We start from the raw sequence: 12785 nt of genomic DNA, 5'->3' as shown, positions 1-12785 counted from the left end.
CGTCGTTCTGGTCCAGTTGCTAAAAACAAACTGTGTAATTGAGTATTTGAGGTGTGAGTCAGTCGTATATAAGTGCAAGACAAAAGCAATTCTCAAGTCTCAGTTAAGTTCCACATTGATGTGGTGGAAATAATTAAGTTCGTTGCTTCTTCCGGAGCTTTTAGAAGAGCAAATATCAAATATCTTGATCATCAGAAAAGAATGCATTGTAATTATGAATGAATCAGTGCCTGCTGTGGTTAAATTAAGACTTAGGCTTTAATCCAGTTTCTCTGATGCCTTGCTGTGGCTTATCTACCTGAGCTCGGGTCACCATATCAAAACCTGTAGACTCTGTTACACAATCTTAGGCTACGTTCACACTGCAGGCGAAAGCGCATCAAATCCGATTTTTTTTGACCCTATGCGACCCATCTATCCGATCATGGTGTGACAGTGTGAACGGCACAAATCCGATATTTTCAAATCCGATCTGGGTCACTTTCGTATGTGGCCCTGAATCCGAAACATATCCGATGTTTCAGAAAGCGACTGCTGTTTGAACGGTCAAGTCGCATTAAATCCGTCTTTTACGTCACTGACACAAGACAGACGCCAATTATCAGCGCTGGAGAAGCGCCCGAGAAGACATCGCGAACGCTTCCTGGCCATCCGGTGAAACTGTTGGGAAGACAATGTTGGAGAAACGTGAACATTTTATTTGTACTGTATAATCTGCAGATTCTGACAGAAATCTGCAACTATCCTTTGAAGCAGCGCTCCTCTAAAACAGCAATAAGGATCATTATTAGGTTGTTTACATTATTATGTGAATAACAAAATAACTTAAAGCAAAAATTGGGAAACTTAAAGTCTGAAGTCTTTATATTAAGGCCATTAGTCAAACAATACTGTTTGCTCTGGGTCTAAACAGAGCGCGTTGTGTGTGACGTCTTCTTTTGCGCATGCGGCCGCTTTGAGCGTTCACACCAGAGCGCGTTTGCTGTCGCATTTTATTTGTAGTGTGAACGAGCAGACAAACAAAATCGGATTTGATCAAAAAATCAGAATTGAGCATTAAGACCTGCAATGTGAACGTAGCCTTATTCAACAGACTCCCAGTTAATTTAGTTAGGGTGTTATCAGAGTCTAGCTGACTTACTAATGCCAGTATCTTGCTAACCACAAACACATAATGTTTAAGAGGATCTAGTCCCTCTGGATCAATCATAGCATAAAATCTACTTGCATCACAGTGACTGTGCTTAATAAACATTCATGAGGTCTTTGAGTGCACTGGCATTTTTATATAGCTTTATAACAGCACAGCAAACAAAGTAATGGCAGCCTACTGGGCTGACAGTTCAAATGAATGTGGCATTTAAGTTATATTGCATATTGTATTTACATCATGGTAAAAAGAAAAGCACACCCTCTGTCAATTCCAAAGTTTTATATATCAGGGAATAATAAAAGATTCTCTAGAATTTACCAGGTCTTAAAATGATGTAACAACTTGAGGTGAAGTCTTGTGTATTTATTTAACAATAATGCAGAAGCAGTGTTTGGAAAGCTGACTCTACAATACTTTGGGATAAAGAGGAGTTCATGGGAGACTGCAAAACAAGCCCAAATAGACAATAGAATAATCCTTTAATTGTCCCACAAGGGGCAATTTGGTTGTAACAGCAGCCAAAAAGACACATATACAAACAAAAAGTAGAACACAGAACAGAAACATACACAATTTTTCTTACATATTTACATTAAGGACAATGGTTACTATAAAAAGAGAGAACTGTACAGTTATTAAATTAAATAAAAATAACTACAGATAAGAGGCAAAGCAGGTTGTAGTGCGAATCGGTTAATTAACTTATTGCAGTTGCAGCGCAGATGTGAACATCTATGTTTGTTGGGAGTAGGGCTGCCACAAACGATTATTTTGATAGTCGACTAGTCACCGATTATTTTTGCGATTAGTCGACTAATCAGATCATCATCCATTGGACGTAAAACGTACAGCTTATTGCACCAGCAGCATCTGCTCTTATATAACTATCATTAGCTTACAGCTTTAAGTGTTTAAGGTATGTGCTAACTAAAAATAAAGACAAGATGATAGTTTATTAAATTTTAATGAAATTTGCAGATTGTTTCGGTGAAGTTTAATAAACTCCTTGCTATCTAAAATATAACAAGACACCGGAGTATATTCTCGAGCATCTCACACTTCTGATAATCAGCTGTCTGCTTGATGTTTATTCAGCTGTGTAAAAACTATAACTTTAATCTCAGCCAAACCGATTTACTCAGGAACAAATAAAATACTAAAAAAGCCAAACAATAACATTTTTAAGTTATCTAAGTGACTTATATATCATGTTTAACCTGAGTAGCGAAAGACAGCGGTGGGTTTGAAAACGATCTGCCGGGAGTCCGGTGTTCTCATGGCTCTAGTTAGCCTAGCCCCCGGCTAGCTATCGAGCTAGTGGGTAACAGACGTCTCCGAAAACGTCGGAGCGCTTTTGAAAATATGTGGTGTCTTGATAAACTGAGCAGATATTTGAAGTTTATACAGCTACATTCTCGCCTGAAAATATGTTAAACTTTATTTTGTGGCCCAGAAAGAATAATAAGAGTAATATTAAAACTAACTAGCTGCCGCCATTGTTGACTACTGCTCTGGGCCACGCTATGAATTCTGGGACACAGCTTCTTCTTCTTCGGGGTTTAATTGCAGCTGGCATCCTTGTACATGCAGTGCTGCCATCTTCTGTTTCAGTCCGTTATTACACTCTTAAATCCTACTACTTATTCCTGCGTCTTTTGGGATCTTACAAAGCTTCAAACGACGCAACAAGTCGTCGACGATTTTAATAGTCGATGTAATCGTGACTAGTCGACTAATCGTGACAGCCCTAGTTGGGAGCAGATCTGATTGTACAGTCTGACAGCTGCAGGGAGGAAGGACCTGCGGAAACGCTCCTTCATGCATCGAGGATGCAGCAAATCATTACTCTACCACTACCATGCTTGACAGGTGATATGAGGTGTTTTTGCAGTGTTTTACCAAATGTAGCACTTTGCTTTATGACCAAACTTCTCTGGACAGATGAAGAGCCACTTGGCCAGGCTAAACAGTGCTACCATGCTCTTTTCTTATCAGAAAGACAAGACTTTCTCCTAAAAACTCTTACAAACAAGCCACATTTATTCAGTCTCGTTCCAATTGTAATATTATGAACTTTAACATTTAACTGAAGCCTGTAGTGTGAGAGATATAGCTCTTAGATTTTTTTTAAGTATTGCATGCGCTGACCTTTGGATGAATGTGCTTGGACATCCACTCCTAGGAAGATAGGTAGCTGTTTTGAATTTTTTTCACATGTGAATAATTTTTCTCACTGTACAGCCTTCTATTTCTTTTGGCTGCTCACTTTTGGCACCACAGCGGCTCGTCTGCCTCACTTTGATCCTGTCTCTAGCATCCTCCTCTGTCATAGAAAGCCTCTGCTCGCCCTCCTTCCATATATTCATGACTCTTTTCTTTCTCACTGTAGAATCATGGAATCTTTCTTATAACCTTTCCCTGTCAGCAGCAAACTCTAAGATCATTGCTGATGTCTTTCCTGCTTGGCATTGTATTAACACACACCTGAATGCCCAAACCAGCAAACTGGTAAAACCTCTGCTTTTTCTGAGGCGCTCACACTTGCTACTCACTCTCTTAAATACTATATAAGCAGTAATCATCTGCTTCGTTTCTTAAGACTGCTTCTGCATTTTAGTATATGTCTCAGGTTTTATTTGCCATATTTTATAAAGGGGTGTACTTTCTCTTCACCATGAGGTTACTTTGTATGTAATATGAAGCACTTGCATAAGATTTTCCACATTATACAGGACAGGTAAACACCAACTGAATTTCTTTTCTTCTAGCTGTGAAAATGTTTAGTTTTGGAGACCACACCTCGCTAAGCTTTGCTTATCCTGGTGTCACTCAACAATGCTCCTGTGGGCATTAGCACTCACTTTAATGTTCCTCAAAGAAATGCAACAGGAATACTAAATCAGAGGGAGGATCAGTCCCGGTGACCGTGCATTTCTTACTATTTCCTGTTGCATCTCTGTTGGAAGTGTTCAAAGCATCTTTGCTATTTACAGTTAGAATATCGGATATGTGCTGGAAATGACAATCATCTTTCAGTAACATGTATTACATGGTCAACCTAGCAATTCACTTAAAAAAATGCTTTTTTTTAACTTGTTCTTTTCAATAACAAGTGTTTGATGGATCCTTTGTCATTTTTTTCAAAGACAAAAAGAAACTATAAACTATCACTTCATCACTGCAACGGCCTGCAAGTCCCACTTCAAGCTGACTTTCATGTTCTTGAGTAGCTCTTGAGCAGCTTATAATCGCTTCCTGTGGCTGAGCAAAAATATCCAACCCAGCAGCTAAGTGTCTGTCATTATAATGAATCACTTAGCTGTCAGTCACACTCCATGAGAGCTTTGACGTATTGGACTTCTTAGCAAAGGGTAAAAAAAAATCTCTTAAATGGCTGAAATTGCTGGCTCTGCGATGACACTTTAAGGTGGAGCAATACTACTAATATTTCCAATTTGTCTTCTGACTATATGAAACGTCAACAGCGGAAAGAGATTAAAGACTGCACACACACACACACAACACACACTCTAGGAGGAGCAGGTGTTTTTAAGTACCCAATTGTGCCGCTGTGAGCTGCATCCTCAGATGTGCATCAGATGGGTTTAGGCAAAGAATTAATTTGAGCTGCCTCTAGAAGGGGTAAATTGGCAGTAAGGGGTGGGGTGGACTGGGGGAACAGCACCACCCACCTAGTCCCTAATCAGGTGAATGTTCCTAACTCAATATCGGGCACCAATGGTCACACTCAATTATCCTCATCCTCTACCTCCCAATCTGTTCCCCCAATTCCCTAATAACCCCCTAGCCAACTCCCTCATGATATGAGGCTTCTGCTCTTGTTGGCCTCCTCAGGAGCGACACATCCAGTCAGTCTTTGGTCTCTGATTCTTAAAATTTACCAAAGTCAAAATGAAAACAGTGGATATTTGGGGAATATGTAAAAAGTTTAAAGATTCACACTTAGCATGAATACTGGGAAAAGGCAACAATAGCTCTGTAAACTAACTTGATGTGAACCTGAATCTCACAAATTAGCATGCCATATTTTATGTTTTATCTGGATTGAAAATGAGATCATGATAAATCAAACACTGAAAAAAATCCTAAGAACTAATATGGCATCATTTGACTCGCCTTAAACTTCCAAAATACCTCCCGGCTGCAAAGCATTAAGGGTTTAACACCCAGTCCTCAGTGGAATAACTGGTTATTTTTACAGATGCACTTGGCAAGTTTCCACATTGGCTGTTTCAGATGGTGATACGAGCTAAACTGCTGGTACGCAACATCAGCAGCCATAACTCCTGGTGTGTGTCTGTACACAGCACTGCTTTACACCAGAGGAAAAGAAAGGACAGAGCTCAAATCTTTGCCGTTCCACCTTTGTGTAATTTAGGCAGATAACCAGAGCGCTGGCGCCTCACTCCTTTCAAGCTGTTCTTGAGAACAACATCAGTTCAAATGTCTGCCAGTTTACTACAGAGAGGGGTTTGATGGCAGAGGGTCTTGTCATCGGAAGATTTGTTTTAGGGGAGTCCAACAGACCTGATGAATAAAGTGCCAGGGATTTATTACAGGATTTTCCAGCAGGCCTTTGAAGTGAGCGACCGCTGCCTCTCATCTACCAATCCACACTCAAAAATGTGGCCGTGTGGATATATTTATTACCGGGCTATTTTTAGAGCGGTGAGTTTTTGCTAAAGCGCGTTCACTGCTGAGGAAAAGCCTCGCAACAGCGCGAGTGAAGCGTCAGCTCTGCACATGGAACACGAGCTTGTTTTCCTTTTAATTAAAGATGTTTACGCCTTAAGAGTAGTGAGATGTAACCCACTTCTCTTTGTGGAATTAATTAAACAGTTTTTTTTTCTTTCCTTTTTTTAATATCATCTCTTTGATTAGTTTTCATTCCTTCCACACATAAACTTCATGTAGTGGTACACACAAGTGACACTCCACACCCCTGGAGTTGTATTTTGATATGTTTCCACCATAAAGTTTGGGAGTAATTAGGGTGTATCTACGAACGTGGCTATGTTTGTATCCCCTCTGACCCAGGCCGTTATCAAACATCTGCTGAACCAAAGCCAAAAATAAAAAAAGAGGGCTGTCACGGTGGAAGAGGGGAATTCTTCAGATGCCCCCTCCCTGACCATTCTGGGCTATTTTAAGTATGGTCAGAAGTTGGTGTGTAATGATAAGCTGTGGGGCGTAGCTGACATGCCTGGCATATAATTCCCGTTATGACTCAGGAAGCAATGGTTACATTGCCCCCCCTAACCCTCCAGGGGTGTGAATCATTATAGTCTGTCCGCAAGTATGCCCAATCAACACGGCCTATGGGACTCTATTTCTGTCACTTATCTCAAGTAGTGGATAACTTTGAAAACAGACAAGGATGCTATTTTTGAGCGCAGTTTTCCATTTCCCAGCCCTGTTTCCATTTTTTCCATTACCGTAAACTCATACCAGACATCAATGTTTTAGGAAGAACAATTCATTTAAAAATACTAGATTCTCAAGAGTTCTAATGAGCGATTTTGTTCCTGTAAACAGGAAATGAAACATTTTTTGATCAGATGGTTGTGGAGTTTAACTTTGGAAGCACATTCTCCTTGGTAGTATTGCAAGAAAGAGCCAGACTCCACTCCAAATAAATAAATGATCAGCATGTAGGAAACTTCAAAGAGGGATTGTGTGCTTCAAAGGCCCTTATTGGTGCTCACCAGATCCTATTGTAAAAGAAGGCTCTTTTTATGCACACATGTACACACCCTTTGAAAGCCATACATTCTGTTTTGGTATCCAAAGCTGTTTAAGATTCAAATGCTCGCGTCTGCATTGGTGAACCCCTGCTGAGCTAGACCGCCTCCTCGCGACAAGATCAGCTGGAAAATATCCAGAATGCTTTGATATAATGCAACTGCTGACTGAGTGTCAGCTCTCGATTTTTGTAGAGAACCTTCTTGTTTAACCTTCTAGTGTCTGCCACGTCAACCAATATGCAGCATATCATGACTTGTAAATGAATGCAAATGTCTTTACTGATGCACACTGGAAAAAAATGACAGTTTCTTAACATGTCAGGTCGTTAAAAACGTGACAGTTTGTTGGAAAAATATCTATATTTTTGTTTATTGGGCAAAATTGGAATGTTTTACAACTTTAACTGTGTTTTTCTCCCACCACAGACTTTCTCTATCAGTTGCTGTTGCACGCTAACAATACATTTTCAATTAATCACATTATCACCCTTCACCAGTGAACAGGGGAATCTGGAGGCCCTGGGATAGCTGCCAACTTTGCACGATTAATGTTCTAGCTGTAAAAAATGGAGCTACACTTTGAGTAATGAAGCTTTATTTAAATATAAAAAGCATTTTTTATTTTTTAATAAAATGTGGACAAACTTTAATAAAGTGATGATGCTCCAATACTTGTTTCTTTACCTTTGAGTTTACTACAAAGTGAGGTAGTTAAAAGAGCCGTATGGTGTTTTCTTTGTTTCACTTCTGTTTTAATCTCTTCCATTTTCTCTTTTGTCTTCCCTTTATTTCTCCTCCCCTCTCCCAGCTCTCTGTTCCTTTTGCCGTTTCATCCCTCTGCTTCTGTTTTGAGAGAGGGATGTCTCTTTTCTAACAGCTCTCAGCCTGCTTATCTACTAGGTCTGTATTACTGTGGGTTTTGTATGTCCAACCACCCATTTGTTATTGTGCTGTCAGCCCCCTTGATATCACACCGCCATCAGTTATGAATATCAGTCTCTGTGTGTGTGTGTGTGTGCCATTGATGTGCTCTGTAGCCTGCTAATGTTATTTGGAAATCCTGATTGTTTATGATAGATGGCGTGTGCGTGCGCGCCTGATACCAGGCCTGGGTGTCCGTTCGGGTGGCTGTGGGAATCTTGCATGTGTTGGATTTGTGCCTGTAACAGCGCCTGTGTGTCAAAATGCATTATGGCTCTCTGCATGACTATATCCAATGACAGCGCCGTTCCTCCACGCTTATGCCTACGACTGTTCATTTGTAGGGCTGAGATCATATCCAGAAAGAAAACAAAACAAACAAACACAAAAAAAAAAATCTTTGCTTTTGTGAGTCTCCACTGTGCTGTTGCATCCCCTTTGTTGTTTTTAGAATTGGTGGATTAGGTATTTATTTTTCATCCCTGATATTCCTGCAGATCTGCAGTGAATGTTATCTCCGGTGCCAGGATTGTCTTAATTATAAGAAAGGCTCGAACTTCTGAAAGCAAACACATAATTGGCACCCTGCAGTGCATCCTCATTAATGTGTTTGCTGTGCTGGCCTGCAGTATCAGAGACTTTGTAGTCACCCTTTATGAGCAGAATCTGAGCATGTCCCTTCAGGGTGTTGGCTGGAGAAACCACGGTCAGAGTGAAAAAGATTTGTCGGTAGCAGATACACTCTTTGTGTTATAACCCTATTTCCCTTATCCAGTCACCCACCCTAATTGTTCTATTTTCATCTGTCACGGTGGTCTTTGTTAAAGCTTGTGTATCCCATCTTGGCCAGCAAACAAGCCGTTTGTTTTGACTTTGATCTGGAGGCATGCGTCAGCCATTTGATGTCACTCATCCAGCCTTTTTTGGGTCTGGGTGTGTTGAATGACCTGGTGCCCCCTCTTCCTCCCCCTTCTCTTCCCTCCCTTCTCGACTTGGAAGATCTGTAAAACCGCGACCGACACTGAACATGGAGGATTACGATGTTCGCTCAGCCGCCAGCATCCTGGCCTCAGTGAAAGAGCAGGAGGCACGTTTCGAGCAGCTGACCCGCGCCCTCGAGGAGGAGCGTCGCAACGTCAACCTACAGCTAGAGCACGCCAATCTGCCTCCCAACCCCCCCACCAGCCAACCGCTACCATGGCAGCAAGTGGTGATGCAGGTAAATGATGCCAGCACACTGGCCGACCACCCCCCTCCACACCAACCTGCGCTATCATGCATCTCCCTCCATGCATCTCTCTCAAAAGCGACACCTCTTCTGCCCTCGCCTACCATCTGAGCCGGCTCATCCCATCACCACGTTTGCTCATGGTCATTGCTTTTCATCATTCGTGGGACCCCCCGCAATCTCTCTGTTCAATTTCCCTGTAATTTTGCTACTTGTACCCATTGTATGACTTCAATGTCCTGGATGGTGTTCAGTAATCTGCTGTGCGGTGACTCATCTTTAAAAGCGAGCTAATGAGATTCAACCTCTCATTCTGTCTTCTTTCGCCCCCTCCTTCTATGCCACTGCCATCCAATCCCATCTCCTTTCGCCCACTGGTTTTTGATATTGTCTGGTGGTGGTGCTGATTGGATGTGGCCTTTTGCCCAGCCCTGGCCAGCGTCTGGGGGACATTAGATTCCTGGCGAGGGCTTCTGTCAATACTGGCTGACTCTGCAAGAGCAGGAAATGCAAGATGTAGAAATAAGACAGCTGCAGTCTCCTTAAAAATGAGAGCAGTCACAACATGCACATTCATTTGCATGCTACAAACTGACAATTAAAGCTTTTTTTGTGAAGAACGCCCTGGTCAGGTGACACGAAGTCTTATTTTTCTGCTTATTTTCAGTCTTTGAAGATCTGACTAACCCACACATTTCAATTTTGCTGACTTTCCCACAGCATCCTCTCATGTTTTCACTCCCAGGCATAATCGCTTCTTTGAAGAAACCCTTTCAGACTGTACACATGTTTTACTAACTAGAATTTGAAAGCACAGTTTGGTGATGCAGCACCTGTGGTGCTTGGATACATCACCTTTAATCACAGAGAAGGAGGCGGTCTCATGTATTATTGATGTAGCAAGACGTGCAGAGAGAGAAATGCTTTGTCTACATTTGCCTGTGCTTGTATTTGCCCATAGTTACAACTTGTTAACAGTCCGTGCTAGTGTTCATTTTTTTAAAGGGCTTGCTGCAAATTTGGTCTCATGAAGGGTTAATGAAGAGAATGTGGGAAAAGTGTAAAATAAACTTGTCAGTCACTCACACCAAAAAGGTAATATATTGCTCTGTGTGTAAGAGAGAAGGAGGGAGAGCGAGACCCTCCCCTCCCCAGAGGTTAGCCTAATTTGGAGAACAGCGAATTGGCTCTCACTCTCAGACATGCCCCTACCCTGACTGTTTGTGAACCAAGGGGTTAATTTGGCACAACTGAACACTGCTGTTTACCTGTTTACATCACTTTGAAATGTCATTTTGCCACCAGGGATTTTCCTGCTGGCGTTATCGTAAATGCTTAAATGCCAGAACGATTTCTATGCAGGCATTTGAGGATGGAAGGGGACGTTGATCAGTGCCCTGCTCAGCACCCAAGTCCTCGGCAGCTGCCTTTCTGTGCCAGGTGTTACCGTGTCTGTGTCGTGAGATGCTCTCCATTCAAATAACAATGTGGCACAAAGGATGAGGAATTATTATTTCTTTATCTCTGCCTCCTCCTTGTTCAGCTCCCGAACACACACACACACATACTCGCATGCAGTCCAACAGCTGTATGATGGATTACGATGGCGCATGGATCATTGACTCAACGTTCAGATTCACAACCCCGGGGCCAGACACAATGCATAATTATTTCAAGTTGATATCAGGAAAGAAAAAAGTGGACCTGCTCTGATGAATGAAATCACATGCAAGTAGTCGCCTAATGAGCGCAGTAAGCCACTGATCTTGATAGCACCCCACCACAGGGCGCTCACCTCGGCACAGACTGGGTCTCGGCATCAGTGGGCAGTGCACGCTCGTTTATGCCTTTATCACTGTTGTCAGCTTTTTAACACAGGCTGCTCAGTGGGCAGCGAATAAACAGAAGCGATGGTTTATTTAAACATATCCTCACAGCACTTCATGATGTGTTACAAATGAAACACTCTGATGCTCAGTGCTCTCAAGTTTCTTTTATATTGCCCTGAACACAAACTAATTGACTCAAATGCATCATACAATCATGGTTTGACAGGCTCATTTGGAAATATAGCACGTTTGAAGCCAAGGCTCGTCCGTATAGTATGTATGTTGTGAAATCCCAGTGACTGTTTTGAATTTGTGGAACTTAGTCCATGTGTTCATGGTCCGCAGAACATGATTTATTTATTCATTTGTGGAGACTTTTCATCTCACGCAACATGAGATCGACTTTCTGTTATTTGCAAAATGACTCAAGAACTATTAGATGCATTGCCACGATGTTAACAACAAACATTTGTGATGCCCACAGAAAAAATCTTTGGAAATTTGCAGTAGGTTGTCATTATGTTATTGTTTTATTACCATCACAGTGTATTGAATATATGAACGCTAACCGTGAACCCAGAACCAGCTATCCGCTATTATTGAACAAGACATTTGTGAAAAATGTTGAAATGACTTCATAAGCATCATGAATGGTAACAAGATAAATATCCCCAATCTGAGATGGTACTTTTTGAGATAAACATAAGCGGGATTGAAGGATTTCCCTATATGGAAAATTTCATCTCATTGTTGATCCACATTCCAGTTGACTCCCAACTCTCTCTCAACTAGCTTCTTCTGTGCTAAAGCTGTTTCTCCTGTCTTTCTGAAGCAGTTGTTCAATATTTCTGGAGTTGAGCTGTCAGAATGGTTGATGTCCAGGTTTTCCTGGTCTTGATTTACCTTTGCTGCTCTAGCATTTGTTTACAGTAGGAACTTTCCGTTCAATCCTCATGTACTGCTGCCTCCACGTATGCTTTGGCAAGTCCACTTAAACTTTTTGAGAACTCCAGCAGCAAAGAGATTTTGCAAATTGACTTGTTGCAACAGTGACATCCTATTACAGTACCATGTTCAGATTAATTTAGCTCTTTTCTCACTCTTCTTGCAGTTGGCACCCTGGCTTTAGTAAAACCATGATCAAATTTGAGCTATGGTGTGGGCTATTGAATTGCAGTAGCCCAGAGGAGAATGAACATCCCAAACTTTATGCTGCCATTTTTCAGGCTGTCAACTTTTTTATTTATTGCCATTGCCTACAGGTCAAAAACAGTTCAATACTCACTTTTTGAGCACATCGATGCAAAGTTAATAGTATTCATTATCAGCTTTCAGATTGAGTTTAGTGCTAATTAGCAAATATGCTTACATGTTAAACTAAAATGGGAAAATTGCTAAATGTTACCTTCTAAAAGTAGGATGATTCCTCCAATGTTAGTAGTACCCTCATACACCATTGAGTATGGCGACAGACTCGTGGTGTGTTTAACCCTTTAAAGCCGGTCAGAGAGGGCACGCTCTGTTTTGCATAACTATTTTTAAATCTCGGTAGCTCTGCAACCACGTAAGCTAGCACAATAATTTTTTTTGCATATGAAACCGGAGGAGTTGTACTTACATCTTATGCCATCAGCTTGTTCTAGGTCACGGTTTCCTTCCACATATAACTTTGCAAAAACTGCATAAAAAGCGCTTGCAGCAACAAAAACATAATATTCCAGAAACACGCTTTGCTGATCCGATCAGCTGTTCATAACACTTCCTACGTTGGAATAGAGCGAACTTTTGCATGTCCGCCATTACCTGCCCGAAACAGGAAGTGACGTCATTTCGCGGAAATGTCTTCTTTTTTTTTTTTTTACCATCAGGGCCTCATGAGCCTATACTGG

The 12785-nt window shown here is 41.4% G+C and overlaps 1 protein-coding gene across 13 annotated transcripts in view; it reads left to right on the top strand.

Annotated features, from left to right (window-relative positions):
• arvcfb (ARVCF delta catenin family member b) overlaps positions 1–12785 on the top strand; it is a 299308-nt gene that overhangs the window by 120099 nt on the left and 166424 nt on the right. For 10 of the 13 annotated variants that reach the window (XM_085180856.1, XM_085180845.1, XM_085180850.1 and 7 more), the window contains 2 exons: positions 7727–7818; positions 8839–9058. The exons of 1 other annotated variant lie outside the window; for it this stretch is intronic. In XM_085180856.1, the coding sequence (XP_085036982.1) occupies positions 8867–9058 (192 nt within the window). In that variant the 5' untranslated portion in view covers positions 7727–7818; positions 8839–8866. The remainder of the gene's footprint in view (positions 1–7726; positions 7819–8838; positions 9059–12785) is intronic. 2 more of the 13 variants (XM_085180844.1, XM_085180854.1) reach the window with 2 other exon arrangements.

Source organism: Neolamprologus multifasciatus, chromosome 12 (assembly GCF_963576455.1).
Source record: "Neolamprologus multifasciatus chromosome 12, fNeoMul1.2, whole genome shotgun sequence".
In the NCBI taxonomy this organism is placed as follows: Eukaryota; Metazoa; Chordata; class Actinopteri; order Cichliformes; family Cichlidae; genus Neolamprologus; species Neolamprologus multifasciatus.
The sequence above is the reverse complement of the archived record's forward strand: the minus strand, read 5'-3'. Positions and strand labels throughout refer to the sequence as shown.